Source organism: Myxocyprinus asiaticus, chromosome 15 (genome assembly GCF_019703515.2).
Source record: "Myxocyprinus asiaticus isolate MX2 ecotype Aquarium Trade chromosome 15, UBuf_Myxa_2, whole genome shotgun sequence".
Lineage (NCBI taxonomy): Eukaryota > Metazoa > Chordata > Actinopteri > Cypriniformes > Catostomidae > Myxocyprinus > Myxocyprinus asiaticus.
Genome location: NC_059358.1, coordinates 31541365 through 31563396, shown reverse-complemented (window position 1 = coordinate 31563396; position 22032 = coordinate 31541365). Strand labels below are relative to the sequence as shown.

The 22032-nt window shown below is 37.8% G+C and overlaps 1 protein-coding gene across 1 annotated transcript; it reads right to left on the bottom strand.

Annotated features, from left to right (window-relative positions):
- Positions 1 to 993: 993 nt before the first annotated feature.
- On the bottom strand, positions 994 to 21518 carry LOC127452677 (uncharacterized). The gene is made up of 4 exons (XM_051718300.1): positions 21339 to 21518; positions 14817 to 14917; positions 1802 to 2650; positions 994 to 1124 (listed from the first exon to the last, which is right to left on the bottom strand). The coding sequence occupies exons 3-4, from the start codon at positions 2451 to 2453 to the stop codon at positions 994 to 996; spliced, it is 783 nt and encodes a 260-aa protein (XP_051574260.1). The 5' UTR covers positions 2454 to 2650; positions 14817 to 14917; positions 21339 to 21518.
- Positions 21519 to 22032: the final 514 nt, after the last annotated feature.

Genomic DNA, 22032 nt, shown 5'->3' with positions numbered 1-22032 from the left:
AATGCGCGGATCACACGTTGGTACCTGGCACTTCAGCCATTCAAATTTGAGGTGATCCACAGACTGGGGGGCACAGATGGCTGTGGCTGACTTGCTTTCCAGAAATAGGGGGAAGTTGGCAGGCCGGATGTTGTCCCGGCCTGAGTCGGGTGGTGGGGGTATGTGGGGATGGGGTGGTGTGAATGACACGAGAGTGCAGCATTGGCATGTTTTCTGAGTGTCATGTTTTGGAGTGTTGAGAAGTTTATGTTATCAAGATGTTCACGTTTATTGAGAGTTTTGTTGACTGAATTGAGTGAACTAAGAAAAGCAAAGAGAAATGTGCGTACAGTGTGCTGACGGCAGATAAATTAAAAGCCTTACCTGCACTGTGTCACTGCTCCCCGTCTCCTCCTTTCCATGCCCAAACTTTGATCTGTGTTACACCACCAAACTTAAAAGATTTAAAACTTTCAAACAAGGCTTTGTCAAAAAGTTGCTGTTGCCTTACCTATGGTAAAACCACTGTAACACAGAGCCTATGTTTTACATATTGCTTTATCAAATAAAACCTTCATTGTCTCCTATGGTAAGTGTGAGAAACTGTATGCTTTTGTGTCTTTCATCTCTCTTTCCTGAGCCAAGTGGAAACCAGGATTCCCTGGACCCAACTGAAATACCATTGTGGCTGCAAATCTGGCTGGTGTGCACTGGCCAGCCTTGAGCCATGCAAACGTAATTCTGTTTGTAGTGAGAAATACAAACAAGAGACAGTAGTGAGGCATGTCAAATATGTGTTTCTATTGGAGAGAGCTCATTGCAAGAAAATACAAAGGAAAGAAAAGAAAAGTCTAGGCAGAACCTAGTCCCAAAGGAGATCTCAGCTGGGCCAGGCACAAGACTAATGTTTTGATATATTGGCTGCACTATTGCCAGCACTCCACCAAGAGTCCCTTGAGCCACCGCTCTGTCTCTCTTTCATTCCTCTTGCTCTCTCCCTTGTAATGTGTTTGCTCAGGTGGACAGTGACACAGTTAGAAGTGAAGCATGCTCCACCATCTCCCAGTTCACGGCCAAAAGTTGTGTCACGCAGGGAAGGTAAGCTCCCAGCCCCTTTACTCTGTGGGTGGGAGAGAAGCAGGAAGCTACAACACAAATACAGGCCAGATAGATGATGAAAGATGAGAGAGAGAAGGGGTGAAGGGAGAAAGAGAGTGAAGAAAGAGAAGGAAATAAGTAAAGGAGGTGGAAAGATGAAGAGTATGTATACATGCTAAAAAGACAAAAAATGAGTGAAACGGAAAGGGGGAGGAGGACGACCACCCATTTATACAATGAGCACGGGGCTGGGTTATGAATTTTTAAGTTTATGTTCTGTGGAACTTGTCTTGAAACGGTGCAATTGTGCGTTTATTTTATCATGCCATGCAGTCTCAGAACCTCAGTCTGTCAGGAATTCTTATTTCGTGAAGACTAATCACAGTCTAAACACGACATCCGAGTCAATAGGCAGACCCACTACATTGTTTACTTTTGCTTCCAAACAATCTCGACATCAGTCTAAGGTTGAATTTTGCCTCTGGGCTGTTTATTTTCATGAATAAAAAGTGGTATATCTGAAAATCAGACTGTTTGGAGAAGCCAGTCATACCTTTGAATACAGTTTTCAATATTGGTTGAAGACTAGACAAAAACCCAACATGATAAAAGTGACACCTCCTGGCATCCCAAATGGGAACATCAAACAATAAACAAGTCAAACAAAACGAGCCATAACATAGAACAGAAAATACAACAGAAAGGGAGGGAAGGGAGGGAATACAGGGTGGGATTTTAAGGAAAGAAGCGTGGTCTGGAGGCCTGGGAGGTGGCCTCAGGGCAGAGGGGACAGAGTACTGGGCGGTTCTCGCTGGACAGGGGTCAGAGGACTGGGCGGTGGCTGCTGGACAGGGGGCAGTGAACTGGGCGGCGGCCACTGGACAAGGTTCAGGAAAGAGCAGCTCAGGGGGCGAAGATGTGGTAAGCTCAGGTGTGGCTGCTGGTGGTGGCAGGGGAACAGCCTCCGTGGACGCTGGCCGCAACAAGGGAATGGCCTCTGCAGCCGTGAGCACTAGCAGCTGCAACTGGAGAGTGGTCTCTGTGGCCGTGGGCACCGACAGAGACTGGGGAACGGCCTTCATGGCCATGAGCACTGGCAGAGACTGGGGAATGGCCTCTGTGGTTGTGAGCACTGACAGAGACTGGGAAGCGGCCTCTGTGGCTGTGAGGACCAAGGACTGACATGGACTGGGGAACAGCATCTGTGGCTTTGAGGACCAACATGGACTGGGGAACAGCCTCCATGGCTGTGAGGACTGGTAGGAACAGGGAAACAGCCTCCATAGTTGTGAAGACCGACATGGACTGGGGAACAGCCTCCATGGCTGTGAGAACTGACATGGACTGTGGAACAGCCTCTGTGGTGGTGAGCACATGCAGTGACAGGGGAACAACCTCCGTAGTCATGGGCACTGGCAGGGGAACAACCTCCTTGGTCGTGAGCACAGGCTCAAATAAGCAGGAAAAAACAAGGGACAGGTGCCCCTCACCAGCTGAAAGTTGTCATGATCAGCGTTCTCATGGGAACAATCAGGGTTCCCATGGAAACACTGATTTCGCATGCAAGTGGCACCTGAAACACATGAGGGGAAACGTCAACACAATTAGACCAAAACAAACAGAACATGGAGCATGAGTGTCCGGATCCTGACACAGGCCGAAACTGAACCAGACAGGAAGTCAGGATGCAGACACCATGCTCCGGACACGAACAAGACCGACCGAATATCTCTATCCAATATCAAAATCACAGTGATATGAAAATTCAATTCACAGTAATTGGACATTTCTACCTGACTCGCTTTGTTCGTTTGGGTGCACCTTCTAGGCTATGACAATTTCCTAGAATACAAGACCTACAATATCAACATAAACAATGACATTGTTCACAATTATAAAATTGGACCATTAAACTCAATCACATTCAGAAATAACTCCTTGGTATTGAACACAAGAACAAAGTAAACGGTTCAAAAGATTCAGTTCAAAGATTCAGTTCAAAGGATTCAGTTCAAATGATTCAGTTCAAAGGATTCAGTTCAAAGGATTCTGAAAAAATTCTGTCCGAGCAAAAAAAAAAAAAAACTCTTTGAGCAGCCCCTCAAAAACAAAGATCGGTTCCGTTTATAGGACAAAAATACTAGCAGCTAATCAGAACTTTCCTACCCAACTCCTCGGGTGTTGGTTGGAACTTAATTCTCACAGTAGTCAATGTTCATCTCACTGGGGAAAGGCTCGCCATCTTGCATCGTCAGGCTGAAACGAACGCAGTTCCAGCAGAGGGAAAAAAACCTGACCTGTATATATAACAGGCTGTTCTTTAGTTCACAACACATTAAATTCACTGCTTCTAGTTTAACAACAGTACATCGTAGCACTTGTTACCCTGTTTAACATTTAACAGTTACATTTCCATCGTAATTTGACGGCATAATTAACATTACGCTACTTAATTAAACAAACTACTCGTTCATCATCATCAACAAAATATGAACATTAGGAACTCATATACACATCATCTTTTAAGATTTACATTTCCTTAACCTTGTAAAACAACAGAACTTATCAGCATTACATTCTGACAAAGAAATAAGTTTTCATTCTCTCCCAATTGAATACATCAGTACACATTTAACCACATTTATGACAGTTTACACATTACAAAATGCATACTCACCAAATCCAAAGAAAATAGAAAATAAATGTATCTATTTTATCCTCTCTGACGCTGTTAACTTTTGCTCAAATTACGCGGCTGCTCGTCTCACCAGTCTTACAGAGAAAAGAAAATGGCTTTCCCCATCCAGCAACTAGTGTGCTGGGGCGGGACTTTCAAATTAGACCTCACGTAATTGGACAACCATTGCGATGTCAATCTAATGTATAATTACTGACATGCATTTTATTTAGATTTTACTATTTTCCATACACTTTTTACTATTTTCTGGTTAGTTTATTATTTTAACAGACTTTTTAATTATTGTCTTTTCATAATTAATTTGTTAAATTATACAGGGTTACACAAGACAGACAGGGAACGCGACATCATCGAAGAGCAAATGGCAGTAACTCACACCTGGACCCGTGCGCTCAACACAAAGACAGGACACGAAACACAAGACAGAACACGGGGTGATGATGTCACGGTCCCGTCAGACAAAAACCCAACCTGGCAAAGTGACAGGACCGTGACAGTGTTAAGGTTATTTGATGCATAGATGCTTTACTTATAAAAGTGTATGAAGTCTCTCAGTTTTCCTCTTTTCTTTCTTCAAATAATTTATGTGCATATTTTGTCTGTGCATGTTCAGATACACACAATATCTGCATAGCTTGATCCTTGAATTACATCTGGGGTTTTTATATTTCTTTATTTACATACTATTAAGATGCTACAAGTCATCTATAGCCAGTGGGAGAACAACAGTTGAATTTGTTTCTGGTTTCCTAGTGGTTCACACACCAGACAAAAACCAGACCAGTGCCACAGGTAGGACAAAGCACAGATAGTGCACACAGAACGTGCTGTATAAGAATATTTCAACTCTGTAGGTCCATACAATGCAAGTGAATGGGTGCCAAAATTTTGAGGCTCCAAAATCCACATAAGGGCAACATAATAAAAGTACTCCTGATGACTCTGGCGGTTAAATCCAAATCTTTAGAAGCGATATGATAGGTGTGGGTGAGAAACAGATCAATATTTAAGTCCCTTTTTACTATAAATTCTCCTCCCTGCTCAGTCAATCTACACTTCATTTTAACTTTTTTTTTTTTGGTGATTCACATTCTTCATGCATATCACCCTCTACTGGGTAGGGAGGAGAATTTATGGTAAAAGCAAATGTCTTAAATATTGATCTGTTTCTCACCCACACCTATCATATCGTGTCTGAAAACATGGATTTAAACACTGGAGTCATATGGCTTACTTTTATGCTCCCTTTATGTGGATTTTGGAGCTTCAAAATTTCGAGTGTCTGTTTGCACCCTGGTGTAAATAGCATCTGTCACACATGGCAGCTATTTGCACCCCAATAGTCTGGTGGAACAACAGAAATATATGACAAATTAATCAGTAGATGTTGCTGCAATGGCGTGGGGTGTAAAGACAGTATGTGAATGAGTTCTGTTGTCCTGGTGACCGTGGTTCAAATCCGCATTCTGTCTCACTCTTTTTTCCATCCAATTTCCTGTTTCCACTCTTAATATTTCCTTTAATACACCTTAAAATAATACATAAATGTTGAATATAAATGTTGATTTCATCACAGTGATTTGGTCAATGTGAATGTCGGAGAGTGCAGAGAAGGGTTTGATCCGGAGGCGGGGTCTGTCGATCACACTCATTCCTGTGTGAAACCATGGTTACTGTAGTAAAACCAAGGTAATTTTTTCTGAGGTAGGTTAGGTTTAGGGGTAGAGATTGATGTCGTGTGTCTGTCGGACTCTAAATAAACACAATTAATACACTGCACTGATGCCCATACTATATGTTAGTATTTAAATATGGATGCAAATAGTAATTGAAACTATTTGCACCAGGATGCAATTAGTGTCTACCATTATTTGCACCAGGGTTGGTGTGCAAATAATATCTGCCTCTATTTGCACTGGGGTGTAAATAGCATTTACCATTATTTGCACCAGGGTGCAAATAGTATCTGCTTTCAAAAATCTGGCACCCATTCACTTGCATTGTATGGACCTACAGAGCTGAAATATTCTTTTAAAAATATGCATTTGTGTTCTGCTGAAGAAAGAAGGTCATACTCACCTGGGATGCCAGGAGGGTGAGTAAAATATTAGAGAATTTTCATTTTTTGGGTGAACTATCCTTTTAAGTGATTTATTCATTTAGATTTATTTTAGAAACAAACTCGACATGCATTTGCATATTTCCAAATGACCAAATTACAAAGAACAATATAAGAACATCCAGAATGAAGAAATACAACTTTCCGTCTCATAAATACAGCTGCTAAGAATGTCGATGGGGCATGATGAGCTCAGTCAGGTCCGATTAGCACATCCTGATGGTATGACAGACTGATCACATACTTGACTGATAGTAAACAGCACTTTCAGTAACTCTCAAAAAACTTGCTGTGAAACAGCAGACAAAGAGTGATGCTTAGCATGTGTTTAGATGTTTCTAAATGACACTTGCCCAAAGTTAGTGTTGATTTACAAGATGATGGTATATTTTAACAGCAGTTTCCTCTGAGGTGTAATAGGAAAAAGAAAAAGCAGAGGCAGGAAATGCAGGCTGCTATCAATGAGAGTGCCTCACATCTGGACGCAATTATTTGCCCTCTTAATTTTTGGCAAGTGATAAAAGATTTAGCCATGTGGCTCTGACATAATTTTTTCAAGACAAAAACAATGCTCCTAAAAACTATACAGTAATTCAAAATTCTTTGGCAGCATGACAAAATGAAGGTAAAATAACTGCGATAAATTCAGAGAAGGCTATTTTTGGACTGTTTTTCAGCTGTATGGCCAGGGGTGTATTGGGTGAGAACAACACCGCTTTTACTTAAACTATATACATATATCATGTTAAATAAATATTTAATTTAGATATAAAATCAAGTCATGTGAAAAAATATTAAAACTTAACAAAATTCCAGAAAAGTACAAAATAACTTTCAATTAACGATCTATTATCCAATTAAAGAAATATGTTTAGAATAGCAAAGAGCTATAGGAATTATGAATTATTTTATTTTGACATGGCATGTGGATGTATGTAACTGCACTTAAGGACAAAATAATTTAATCTAACATTTCGTTTCATAAAGTAAAGTCCCTCACGTCCTTTTTCAACTTGATACATTTGCATTACTCTGAGGACCATGAAAGGAAAGCATATAGCATTTTCGGGGTTTTGAACTGTTGATAGTTCATAAGTCATTTATAACTAAAAAGTCATTATTATTATTAAAATCTGCTTGCTGAATACCAAATGCAAAATTGTGCAACAAGAAGGATGTAAAAGTTAGGGTTAAAAGTCTAGGATCTGAATCTGTGAGGCACATTCAGAAAACTCATACAAATTTCTTGTGACGTGCTGAAAAAATGATAATATTAGCTAGGTTTGTTCAGACTGGAGGGTTAGGTGGACTGAAGTGGAGGCATGTAGAAGGCAACTGACCTTGGTGATTACATCTCATATTATTGTTCCTGTCATCTGTTTTTATTGGCCCCAGGGATTTTTGCCATGGCAACGGCACATAGCAGGCCAATCGGTGGTGACCCCTCCATCCTTTGCATTTCCTGGTGTGCCAGTGATGAAGGAAGGCTTTTCCAGGGGCAAGGATCTCTATGATGAGGCCGAGTCTTTATATCAGCTTCACGTCCCAAACCCCTTCATTCTACCCCTTCCTCCCCAGTGCTGTTCAATCAGAACCGAGCTCCTGCCTGATTAGACCTACATTGTTTAAGTTGTGTGACAGGGCTACTTAATTGTATGATTACCCAAATTGGCCTACAGGACCCCACCACACCCGGGTGTCACTCAGAGCTAGAGAGGGGCCTATCAGGGTCCATGACTTGGGCCCCTGCTTGTTGTGCTGTTTGATGACGCTGGCCAGAGAGCATGACCAGTTCATGTTATTTCTGGGATGGTGTTTCTCTGAACCATCAAGTGGAAGCATGAATCCAGATTTAAATCATTCACATATGGCTTGGGCAGGTGATCTGTTGCTACCTTAAGGTAAATATCTCAGCTTAAGCTTTTTATGTATCCAATAATTATTATACTGACAGCCTAGATTCATTGCCAAAGAATCATTGAACAATATACGTCTTACTCTAAGAGAGTGTCCCAAATGTCCCATTCTAACAAATACTGCAATTTCACTTTAGAAAACATAACTTGAAACATAAAGGGAAAGTTCACCCAAAAATAACAATTCTGTCATCATTTACTCACCCTCATGTATTCCCAAACCCATATTAATGTATTTTATCCATGGAACAAAAAGGAGATGTTATGCAGAACATTCAGCATTCACCATTGCATCTTTTTGTAATTACAATAAAAGCAAATGGTGACTAAGGCCATCGGTTGCTAATATCCTGCCTAACATATCCTTTTATGTTAAATGTCAGAAACTTGCGTGAACTAACCCAATTCATTTCATGCTATATTTCAAATTAAAGGAATAGTTCACCCAAGAGTGAAAATTCTCTCATAATTTACTCACCCTCATGCCATCCCAGATGTGTATTACTTTCTTTCTTCTGCAGAACACAAATTATGATTTGAGGAATATAGAGGAATATTTCAACTCTGTAGGTCAGTACAATGCAAGTGAATGGCAAATAAAGGCATAATAAAAGTAATCCATACGACTCCAGTGTTTTAATCAATATCTTCAGAAGTAAAATGATAGATGTGTGTGAGAAACAGATCAATATTTAAGTCCTTTTTTGCTAGAAATTCTTCTCCCTGCCCAGTAGGGGCTGATATGCATGAAGAATGTGAATCACCAAAAACACAAGAAGAAGAATGTGAAAATAAAAGTTATGCTGCGTTGGAATATCCATACTTCCCTACTATATAGTATGCCAAAAACAGTATGCCAATGGAGTAGTATGTCCGAATCCACAGTATTCATGAAGCAGTAAGCGAGAAGTACTCAGATGACCTACTACTTCCGGTGAGATTCTGATGTGTGGATCGACTGGACACTTAACGATCCCTGTGGCAGCGGGGGCGTGGTCAAGCATCTCTCCGGAGAGAGAAAGCGGTAAGGGCGCTTACACCTGAGCTAAATTATGTCTAACACCTGTCTCTAATTCCAGTGAGCACGGGGAGAGTGGCATAAATAGAGCCACACCGCAGGTAGACAAGAGAGAGAGCCTGGATACCAGAGATCCTATTGTGAAGCCAAGGGTTTATTATTGTGAAGTTGAGTTTATTATTGTGAAGAAGTTTGTTTATGTTGAGTGTGAATTATTGAACAGCCTGAAAACCCTGAAAGAGTGTATCTACTACAGTGAGGAGAATAAAACGCTTACCTGAACCAGGAAATCTGCTTCTCGCCTCCTCCTTTCATCAAACCCCCTTACAATCCCATAATCCCTTGGGAGCTGAGGCGACGTCACGTTCAAAAAGCTGGATTAAAAGAATGGCGGTGAATTGTGAGTCGGATGGCTCCTCTCAACTCTAAGTGCTATATACATTATACCAAGATAATAGTTCCTTGTGCTTAAATGGTGCATGTTTAACAAAACCAGTGCAGACAATTTTTGCGGTTGTTGTTCTTACGTCATATATTCGGGTCACAAGACAATGCCCATGTCCCCGGATGAAGTATGCCCAAAATCTATCCATAATACTTGCATGCATACCGAAAAGAACATAATGTTTTGCCGGCAGATAAGTACATCCTTCATCAACTGTAGTACATACTGTGACAGTACATGGTTTCGGATGCAGGGTTAAAGTGGAGATTGACTGAGCAGGGAAGAGAATTTATTGTACAAAAAAGAAAAAGGATTAAATATTGATCTGTTTCTCACCAACACCTATCATATTATGGATTACTTTTATACTGACTTTTGTGTGCTTTGGATCTTCAACATTTTAACACCTATTCTTCTAAAAATCTTAATTTGTGTTCTGCAGAAGAAAGAAAGTCATACACATCTGGGATGGCATTAGGGTGAGTAAATGATGAGAAAATTTCCATTTTTGGGTGAACTATCCCTTTAAAAAATATGTTTAATGTGTAGGGCTATAATCAGAGCATTTTAAAATATATATATATATCTGTTCATAATTGCTTAGGTTGTTTAGTCATCAGATATATTAATACAAATAAAAACTCATGTACATACATACTCACATAGATGCATGTTTTGAGAACAGAGTAGTGAGAATAGCCTAGATGGAAAATCACACTGTAAGTCATAGGTGTGTTATGTAACCGCTGGGTGGAAACTTTGAACTGTCATCTAGTATACTATCGGACTGATCAATTTGCGTAGGGACTACATTCCTCACAGTGATACTGTTGATGCATGAACTGGGAGCCATTACAGTGACTCAGGGAATGAAACCAAGAGGGTTTGCAAGTTTTCACCTTATCGGAATCAAATGAAAATGTTTTGAATTATGAAACAAGGCGTATGTGATATTTGAATGAATGTAGATTGTGCAGTGCAGGGAAAGCTAACACAAGAGTGGCAAACTGTTGATCCTCTACAACACAATATGAGATATAGAAATGTATGTATATGTACTATCAGTACCAGATGTAAAAATTTTAAAAAAGGTAAATTGTATACCTTGTCTAGCTAAATAAATTGCATGAAAACCGAACCTTTGTTTCCTGTGGGGAGGTAAAAGAAAAAAAAAAAAGTAAGCATTATATACAAAAGCACACAAATATTTGATCACCCCAGGCAGGGGGCCTGAGTGTTGTAATGACCCAGTCGGCCGGCTGCAGTCTGTTTTTGAGCACAGTATTGAAATGCCATTGAGCCCCTTGGGTCAGCCTTTGAAATGAAACAGATAAGATAATTGGCCCTAATAGAATCCAGAAAGCTGGTTCAGCAAGGCTTTCCCCAGGACCTTTCTCACTTTTTTGGGTTTTACTTTTATAATGTTTTTTTTTTTTTTTTTTTTTTCTGTCCCTGTTGAGTTTGTGTTTGGAAGGTGTGTGGAAGACGCTTCTTAATTAAAACCAGCTCCAGTTCTGCGAGTCTGTAGCTTGCAGACCTTTGAAGTTTCAAAAGTGTTCGCAGCACTGTTGGCCTTCTAATACAGTTGCCATGGTTTCTCTAATTTGCACACTTTATAGCTGACTTCATTACAAAGAAAAGCAGCCGTTATATGTGCCATGGGCATTTGCGTGGTTTTGGGCCCAGTGTCAAAGGTCATCTGAGAGTACACAGAACCAGTTTTTAAAAGCTGCGACTTACCAAATTGCATAAATTATGTCACAGAAGCAAAAGCCTACTAGTCAAAAATATTTGATCATGATCTGGCAACTACTTATAAAGGATGCAAAGGCTCATAGAAAGAAAGTGGAAAGAGTCCAAGATTTCCAGGCCTTTCTTTCTTTTCTCAGGTGGAAGTGTAAGCATGAATGTGTGGGTGGCAGTAGAAACTTTAACAATGTGTGCAACAAAACTAGCAAGTTTACATGAAGTTCAGTGATACTACAACTTTACACAGTGATCACTTTTGTGGGATATGAAACCTGATTGCTTTGCCTCATCATTGAATTAAGTGTTTATCTTAACATACAGTAATATCGAAACTGCAAAAATTGCAGATAATGGTACCAGATGACGCAGCACTAACATGCAATATTTGTATTATTCTCCAGAATCTATGCTTTCCCTTCTGAAAAGACCAGCTTAATCTGACTGCATTCAATTCCCTTGCTGGTTTAAACTGTTTACAACTGGTTTGGTGCTGGTCTAGCTGTTGGACCAGCATGTTGTTCACCAGCAAATTTTAGTTGGTGAAATTGGTCGACCAGGGGTTCGTTTTCTGAAAGCATGGATCACAGTAGTGGCATCTTTATTTTTTGATGGGAAAGACAAGGTAATGAGGTATAGATTTACAGTCTCTTCCATGGGCTATACTGTTGTTTAAAGTGTTTTGGATCATTCCGCTGATGAAACTTTGAAAAAAAAAAAAAAGAGAGATTTTCAAGTGATAAAGTGATATCTGCCCAGACATTTCTTTTTTTTTTTTTTTTTGTATTCGTGACAGTATTTTTAAAATGTTAGAATAGCTGATGTTTATGATTTTCTACGTCCTCCAAAGAGCTTGAAGTTTAGTCTTTGAAAATAAGGGTTTCCTTGTCATTTTTGATCATGTGTCTTTAGCTCATGACTCATACAACATCGCTGTATCAACGTCTTTTATTCAAATGATTTTTAATCAAAACAAACATTTTTATCATCTCTATTCAGTCTAATCGTGTTGCTCCATCCATATTCATTATAAACAAAACAGTTTGGTGGTTTGTATCCCAGTACAATGTGGTTCGAACAATGGATGTGCTGATTTGCAACATAGTTAACAAAGTTAATAAAGTTTTAATTATCTATTTATTTTTACACAAATGTATCGTATCAGTTCAGAAGACATTAATTCGATCGACTGGAGTCCTGTGGATTACTTTTATGCTGCCTAAATATGCCTTTTTTTTACCATCAAACAGCAAGCAGCCTGATGGCACCCGATTACTTGCATTGTATGGACAAGCAGAACTGAAATAGGCTTATAAAATTCTTCATTTCAGTTCTGCTGAAGAAGGAAAGTCATACACATCTGGGATGGCTTAAAGGTGTGTAAATTATGAGAGAATTTCTGCAGTTTAAGCAGTGAGCTACATTGTGGAAACACACCCCTTTATTGTTTTTCTGGTGGTTAACCAAGGAAGTCTTGCTGGTTAACTAAGTCAAAAAGCCGTCAGCAGCATCCCGTGTTGTTGACCAGCATTCACATATGCTAGTGACCAACTGTAACAATGTTTTTCAGCAGGGTAATATATATACACTGGCTGCCAAACGTTTGAAATAATGTACAGATTTTGCTCTTATGGAAAGAAACTGGTACTTTTGTTCACCAAAGTGGCATTCAGCTGATCGCAATGTACAGTCAGGACATTAATAATGTGAAAAATTACTATTACAATTTGAAAAAAATGTTCAGAACTTCTTAAACTACTTTAAAGAGTTCTCATCAAAAAATCCTCCACGTGCAGCAATGACAGCTTTGCAGATCCTTGGCATTCTAGCTGTCAGTTTGTCTAGATACTCAGGTGACATTTCACCCCACACTTCCTGTAGCACTTGCCATAGATCTGGCTGTCTTGTCGGGCACTTCTCACGTACCTTACAGTCTAGCTGATCCCACAAAAGCTCAATGGGGTTAAGATCCATAACACTCTTTTCCAATTATCTGTTGTCCAATGTCTGTGTTTCTTTGCCCACTCTAACATTTTCTATTTGATTTTCTTTTTCATAAGTGGCTTTTTCTTTGCAATTCTTCCCATAAGGCCTGCACCCCTGAGTCTTCTCTTTACTGTTGTACATGAAACTGGTGTTGAGCGGGTAGAATTCAATGAAGCTGTCAGCCGAGGACATGTGAGGCATCTATTTCTATAACTAGAGACTCTGATGTACTTATCCTGTTGTTTAGTTGTACATCTGACCTTCCACATCTCTTTCTGTCCTTGTTAGAGCCAGTTGTCCTTTGTCTTTGAAGACTTTAGTGTACACCTTTATAAGAAATCTTCAGTTTTTTGGCCATTTAAGCCTTCATTCCCAAAACAATGATTGACTGACGAGTTTCTAGAGAAAGCTTTTTCTTTTTTGCCATTTTTGACCTAATATTGACCTTAAGACATGCCAGTCTATTGCATACTGTGGCAACACAAAAACAAACACAAAGACAATGTTAAGCTTCATTTAACGAACCAAATAGCTTTCTACTGTGTTTGATATAATGGCAAGTGATTTTCCAGTACCAAATAAGCAATTTAGAATGATTACTCGAGGATAAGGTGTTGGAGTGATGGCTGCTGGAAGAATGAAATTTTTCAAATAGTGATGGTGCTGTTTTTTACATCAGTAATGTCCTAACTATACTTTGTGATCAGCTGAATGCCACTTTCGTGAATTAAAGTACCAATTTCCTTCCGAAACAGCAAAATCTGTACATTATTCCAAACTTTTGGCAGCCAGTGTATATTTTTTCATATTTTTCTCCATATCTCTGTCCAATCTAAGCACATGATTCAAATATAGCTCTTCAATCAATCCTTGTATACATCATGCAGCTCTACACTGTTAGTGAAATGGCAAGAAAAGAGGATGGAATGGCAGCGTTTCCCTTCAAGGCTGGTTGTTTGCACTCATCCACAGCCCATGAAGAGTTAATGTGGTGTGTCGCAGGGAAAAGGCAGTAATTACTGTCCCATGCCACCGCACAGCTCAGAATGCTCCACGCTGGGATGCAGACCACACTTTACGTGAATGTCCACATTCTTTGGGCTGGCTAATCAACACGATCAATGGTGCCAGGCAGTTGAGCTTTAAAACAGCGTTACGTTCCGCCATGCCTCTTCTAGCTAGTTTCCCCCACTGCATAGTTTCATCTTATCGAACATGTGGCATTTGCAGTCGGAAAATAACGATGCCAGCGGGCTGATTTAACATGTTGATTTCAGGCAGAAAATCCTAATGCTGACCTAATGGACTTGTTTTGTTCTCAATGACTAATGCAGTTCTCACATTTTCAAGATTTTATCACATGTTGGTGACACGATGATCAACAAGGTTTCATAAATCTATATTCACAATGCATTTTTAGTTTTACTGTGTATGCTGATTATCCGGCTTAATGTTGATTATTGAATTCATCTCTGTTTCTCTGACTCTGGGCATGGCTAAGACAAACCTGTGTGTCACAGCACAGAGCATAATTCAAGACAACCGATTTCGGTCATTACTCAGTTTTGTCAAAGTGTGCCTTTTGAATTTGCATGGAAGTGCTCATTTAAATATATAAGTCCCATTTTGCTGGAGAGGATATTTAGGTAGTACTCTGGAATAGTTTAAGATCTAAATTAGTACTTCCTGCCTGTAGAAATGTCACTCCACCATACTTCAAGCTGTGAGAAAGAGTCAAAGAGGCAACCCAGGGGTTGACCAAACATAAGGCAGGCTGGCCAGATCCCAACAGTGTATGTGTAATACAATACCTGCAAGCGGTGGGATGCTTTGAACTTGATTTAGTACCCTGGTCACCAGCGGCTTGGTTTGCCTCACTGCAGGTTGGAGCCAGCTCCCCGTGGACGGCAACCTCATGCACACAGATAAGTCAGAGCTTGATGTCACCTTCCATGTTACGACAAAGAGTCATGAGATTTACTAACAAGGTTCCATACGGAGATCATTCAGACAGTAGATACATAGATACAGCACATAGCAAAATAATTAGTCCTATTAAGGCCTGTTTTACTAGCAGTAATAAACATCAGACACTGAACAGTACTAAGTAGCATTATACGCAGTCTAAATTACGATGTCATTGTAGGATTTTTTGAGCAATTACATCAAAGGTAGGTTCAAAATAAGAAACAGAACCACCATGCACACAGATCAGATCTAAACTTCTTGATCATGGATGCAAAGATGCATCATCTTTTCTTCTGAACTGATTCATTTAAAATGTTTCCAATTTCTGGTGTTGCATGTGGTGGCTTGGAGATATTTCATCCAGTCAAATTATGCCAGTTTATTCTGAGTTTTTTCTGAGCTTTGGTGATCTTTCTGGTGTTGTCAGTAGAATACACCATACAGTCTATTAACTAATATTCCAACATGCATACAGTACTGCTGCTTTCAGCTTTTGATACAAAATGTAATAGAAGCCCTAAATTTGAAAGAAGTCTTACATTTTAAAATGTGTTATTAATTCTATGCTCCAAACAGAAATTCCATGTATATTGGCTGGCAGGACAGGTTATTATATGCTATATGTTTGTTTTTGTTTTTTTAAGTACAATATCTGCTGACCAAAACAATGGTTTGATGTTTTTATATGTTACCTTTTACATACAAATTCTTGTATGTACAATTCTTTTGTGTTTTATAATTGTTTTACTGTTTAAAATTTGCTGAAAAAGCCTGTAATTGGCCGCTTAATGGTAGGTTACCAATATTACTTCTTACCTTAAATGAGTGTGACAACATGCCCCGCAATTGGAGGATGCTGTCAAAGAAATCAGTATGAACTGTATTTTCAGAATCTGTTTTTCAAAATTAAACCTACCCATGAGAAATTACCCAGTTTCACCTATTTTAAATGTTAAAGGGATAGTTCACTCAAAAATGAACATTTTGTCATCTTTTTCTTACCCTTATGTTGTTTTAAACCCAAATTACATCTCCTTTAGTGATCCACTGAAAAAGAAAGTCATGCAGGTTTATAACAAAATGTGGGTAAATGATGACAGAATTTTCACTTTTGGGTGAACTTTATTACTTTAAGTACTGGAGTTTTGCTATTAAATTTTTGCATGTGATTTTCTAATTATTTCATTTCAGTTCATGGATTGGCATGAGCTACTCTGAAATGTGACACCTTTAACTGAGAATTAACAGTCATCCTTTTGGGAAATGGACTGAAGGATGAGTCAGATAACTGATCAGAACTGATGCTGATGAAAAACTTTTTCACAGCATCAGGAAACAACCAAGACACAAAGAATGGCTGAACGACTTTTAAAGCTGAATGTTTTCTATGTTTTTCACAAACTGTGCTACAACAACTAAACATGTTTATATTTAAGTGAATATTTCTGTGCCTTTACTACTAAATGCTGAGACAGTTGTAAAGTTTTAATGAGTTTGGTTTTAACAAAGGGATATTAAATAATAATAAATAATAATAATTAAAAAATAATAATAATAATATATAATAATATATATATATATATATATATATATATATATATATATATATATATATATATATATATATATATATATATATATATGTGTGTGTGTGTGTGTGTGTGTGTGTGTGTGTGTGTGTGTTTATTATTATTGTTATTATTCAAGTACTTCATTTGAAGGTACTGTAGTTTCATGCTGTGTTGAAACAACCTTATGGGCTCCAAATAGGAATACAAAATTCTACATCCTTTGTGTGTTACCTAATTACAAAATATAAGCAAGAAATTAGAAATTATTGCCATTTTTGACAAAAAATGCTTAAAGAAATGTTATCGGTTCCATTCAATTTAAGCTCAATCGACAGCATTTGTGGCATAATGTTGATTACCACAAAACATAATTTTGACTTGTCTCTCCTTCTGAGGTTACAGTGAGGCACTTACAATGGAAGTGAATGGGGCCAATGTTTGGAGGGTTAAAAAGCAGAAATGTGAAGCTTATAGTTTTATAAAAGCACTAACATAATTCTTCTGTTAAAACTTGTAAAAGCCTTAAATTGGATATTCTGTCACTTCACACAGAAAACGTTAGTAAGCGATTTTAATACACTAAAACACCCATATTGTTCATGTCTTGAGGCTATTAAAACAGTGAGTATTTTAACATTTACTGATTGGCCACATTCACTTCCATGTCCAACACACTCCCACTGTAACCCAGATTTTTTTTTTTAAGAAAAGGAGGAACAAGTCAAAATGTATTTTCAATATTTACTTGAATTGAGCTTAACTTGTATGGAATCCGGAATATTCCAACAAGCAAGGCTGTTCTTTGCCTTGTTAGCCCCAGTTACGCTTCCTGACATGCAGGGGAAGGAAAAGAGGAATCATTGTAGTGCCCAAGAAACAACACATCACTTATCCTCCTCACATAGCAGTAAAAATAGTCCTGTGTTTGAGTGCTTCAGTGGGCTCCAGGTTAATGACTGAATGGAGATTAGTAGCTGTTCAGGAGCCGACCTGGGGGGGGGGTATGTCATTAGACTGATTGCCCCTGGGCTAGAGAAAGTGGCATAGGCCATTTGACTGGTAAGAGCATCAGTCACACACATTGTCACGTTGTCTACTTCTGAATGTATTAAAAATATTTTACAGTATAGCACCAAATTCAATTTAAGGCAAGAATAAGTACTAAATAAACTACTGAGCTGGGGAACTTCATTAATGAGCCAATGATAACAGACCTAAAGGTTCACTTTTTGCACTACTAACAAAATATGATTCTGGAAAAGTTCATTAATTTGACATCTATGGACATTAACAAAGTGCCCAGTAAAAGCTTGAAGATGTCTGAAAGGACATGTTTATTTAACAGGGCTGTCATAAAATATGCCATTGTTAAGAGTCAGTCTCTTCTTTGAGAGTTGACATTTAGCTCTCATTTCTTTTGCAGGACAATTGCAATATTTCGTGCCAGAGCTGCAAGTTGTATTATGCATATAACAGCAATGAAAAGCAGTATTTTCACTAGTCAATATATATTCTTTCCCCTCATTGGTTGGATCCAGATGGGGTGTCTCACTGCCAAACAGAAGAACAAAAGAGTTTCACAGAGCAATACAGTTTAAATTGATACAATATGACTCTTAATGAATACTTTGAATCTGATTACTATGTATAAGTTTGCATTTATTGTAGTTTAGCATGAACAAAACTCACGTGTTTATGTGACCAGAACATAATTCACTGCAGTATTAATGCACTGAAATACTGAAAGCTAAATGACAGAACTTGAGGATTGTTACAAATAAATGCATAATCAATTGATGTTCATTAATAAACATACTAAAAACATATCATTTTGAGCTTATGTTAAAATATCGGAGCTATCATATTTTGAGGTCCCGTCGAACTAGATGGCTTACACCAGGATGAATTTCTTGAGCTTGTTTACTAATCTATTTATTTATTTTTTTCTTATTCTTTATCAGCTGAGCATCCAATAAACATCACTAAATATTAACAGGAAAGTTTGAAAGCTGTGCCTAGGACAAAACTGCTTTAACCTTTACTATATGTTTATACATCCTGAAAAAGACAAAGCTATTTATGGACAAGCAGATTGCATAAAATAAACAGTTGCTTAGATGTGAAAACTCTCTGTCTTTATTATCCATGAAATGCCACAATGGATTTGTGTACGTCTCGTGCAGCGTTCTGATTGCCTGTTTATTTTCACAGCAGCCCTCCTGAGCCAATGTATACTTGGCCAAGCACCGTGAGGTGCCAAGTCTCCCCAGCCATTTCCTGTGTGTGACATCATTGTGTATCCCCTTGCGGCAGCATGATGCGTGTTTTGTCTGCTCCCTGGGTGGCGTGTGCTAAGCATTCCATAAGCATGGGGTTCAGCACTCTCTTTGTTGAATGTATTTGAAAGGGGACCTATGATGCTTTGTCACTCTCAATGCAACTCTTGCAGCACTAGGTCCAATACAACCTTACAGTAGACCTTTTCTCATTCCCAAATTGTCACAAATATAATCATTGTGAAACTGAGTGAAATTAACCTAATCTATTATTTGGTGATGGGATTCTCAAAAAGCAGTTTAGAAGGGAAATTTTTCATTCTTGATGTTCACTGTACCAGACTTTTACCTCCTGACTCTTTAGTTATTTAAATAAGTATATCCATAATTTGTTATAAAAGAGCCAAAGTATGTCTTTGTCCTACTATTTGAATTTTGATCAAATGAAATCATATAAATAAAATAAATAAAGTCTTATGATCTCTTCAAAATGAAGACACATTTGTATTTGAACAGAGATTTTTTAATTGTTTGCTTTTCAGACATTCTTGTTGATGTTCTTAGGCATATTTAGTGTACAACACTTTATTGAAGGTGCATTTTCCTGTCATTCTTTTTGAGAACTGTGGCATAAACACAACATACTTTTTTTTTTTTTCATTGAGTTGGATCATGAGAACTCTACGTGTATGTCAAAACTATGTTCTCATTTGAATAAAAATAAAACACAGTTAATTACAATTTCATTTTTTGGTGAATGTGCATTATTAATTCCAAACAACATTTGCTTACTTTTAGGTATTGCAAATAAATGAACAGCATTTCATGACTCGCCTTGACAGGTGGTACTCTTTGGGGCAATCAGGTGTGTGAGGTTGACATTTAATACTAATTATTAAATAAGCTTGAAAACCAGACTGTTTCTCTTTGCTGTAGCAACAATATTATTTGAAAACTTGAATCCTGTAGCTTAAATAGGAAAATAAATGTCAAGAGCTTGGTTTCAAGGTGTAGGCCTTCAGTGACAGGCCCTAACTGGACCCAGCCCTAACTTAAGCATACTGTAACTGTAATCATGCACCATATACTGCATCTCCCCTGTTTTACAAATTACAGATATAGGCTACTAAATCACAAATGTTTAAATCCTTAAAACCATTAAAACAAAGATGGAAGGTTCAATAGCCTACTGGTTGTTGGTGTGACAATAATGTTAGTTAACACAGCTGTTGCAGTATATAATATTTAAAACATAATAATAATAATAATAATAATAATAATAATAATAATAATAATAATCTTACAATAAATAAGCCATGATTGACAATACAGAAAAACTGGAGGAAGAAACAATTTTTGCCATATTATAGTAATATTATAATAAAAACTGACATTACATAATAACAGAAAATGGTGCTGTACAGTCCACCTCCCATAAAACACACTACCCATGCACGAGCAATTGTTATTTTTGTCAATTAAAAACCTATCTGTCAATGTATTGAAAGACTATGAATTATCGGCACATCCTGTAGTATGTGAACTATAGTTAGCTGAGTCTATTTTCTATTGCTTTTTCGTACGTGTAGCCTATATTTTTAAATGACTGTAATTCTGCATGTTGCACCTGTTTCCAGGAGCAGTAGAACTGCTTGTCATTTTAGTAGAAAACTAATGATTTGCCTTCATAAAGTCAATTGCAGGCTATTGTTGTATGAGCTGTATTGCAAAAAAAAAAAAAAAAAAAAAAAAAAAAATACAATAAAACAAACAACAACAACAACAACAAAAAAAAAACATTCTACAAGAGAGCCTGCTGTGTAAATGAACGAGTGACATTCACTGTTTTATAATACAATTTATTTTCACTCTTTATGCTGTGTTTAATGATGACAAATGATGCGCACATTTTAAGGTGATTTTTAATGGTATCCGTTTGCACGAAACAGAAAATATAATTTAATTACTTAAACTTAACAATTATTTAAACTTTTTTTTTCTTTCTTTTACCAAGTTGGGCAACTCATTAGGAGGTGAATAAGCTTCAAGTCATTTTGTTGTTGTTCTCAGAAGTAAGAGCTACATACCATATTACATATGAATTAATTTCCCCATGGACCTGAAACTCTGGCTATTATTTACCCCAAAATTTTATAAAAAAAAATTAGAATCATATTAATAATGTTGGTCAGTTATTTAGGCAGGTTCAGGAAAGCTGATCAAACGGGGCTAGCAATGACATCACAGCAGACAGCTTACGACTCAAAATATCATTACCGCGTCATAATAAAAGCAAGCTGTGATTAGATGTGACACCATGTCACAGTTATATCAATAAATGTGAACCCGAATCTAATTTTGAGCTTGGCATTTATCCTATATATTGATTATTCGTATTTATTTCGTTCTAGACAAGTAGGCCACAGTTGGCTTATTTTGCATGTTTTGAAAGAATAAAAAACAAACAAAGCCAAACATTTGCACGATGATCTGGGACAAGCAGCACCATCATGTACACTACCTGTTCAAGCAGCAGTTCTACTCGGGTTTCATTATTTGGGAAACTCCCACGCGTGTTCTTCTCGAAATTGGATCCCACGGGCCGTGATTCAGGCCTTTCGGAACAAAAATGTGAAATCACCGTATACCTCCAGTGTCCCAGGACGATCAGCAACGCTAGATGTGTTCTCTCCCTCCAAGAAAAGTCATCGCTTTGTTTCGAAGATTTTCAGTATAGTCTATTTAAAGGCGGACCTCAGGCTCGACATCTGAACATCTGTTCAATTCACGTGACTCTGAAATGCTAACATCTGTTCAAAATAAGTTTCTTTCGTGTGCCTCTAACATCCATCTGCCAAATGCCTTACAACTGGAAATGAACTCAAACTTTGTCCCAGTTTTCTCTGGAAGTTCACTTGGATCTATATGATGTTTATGTAGAAATGAGAAATGAGCACTATTATTTAAACCAATATTAGAGCAATAAAAAAAATAAAAATAAATAAATAAATAATAATACTACAACAACAACAACAAAAAAAGTCTCCCGCAATACATTATTCGTTCAAAACAACATGATATTTAGTAATTTTGTATGTTTCTCAAGGGGTATTTTACATAATATTATGCAGGTTAACATTATTTGCTGCACGCAGGCCAGCTTCATCCATCCCACCTTCCCAGGTCTTGCTGAAGTCATCTTAAATTTCATA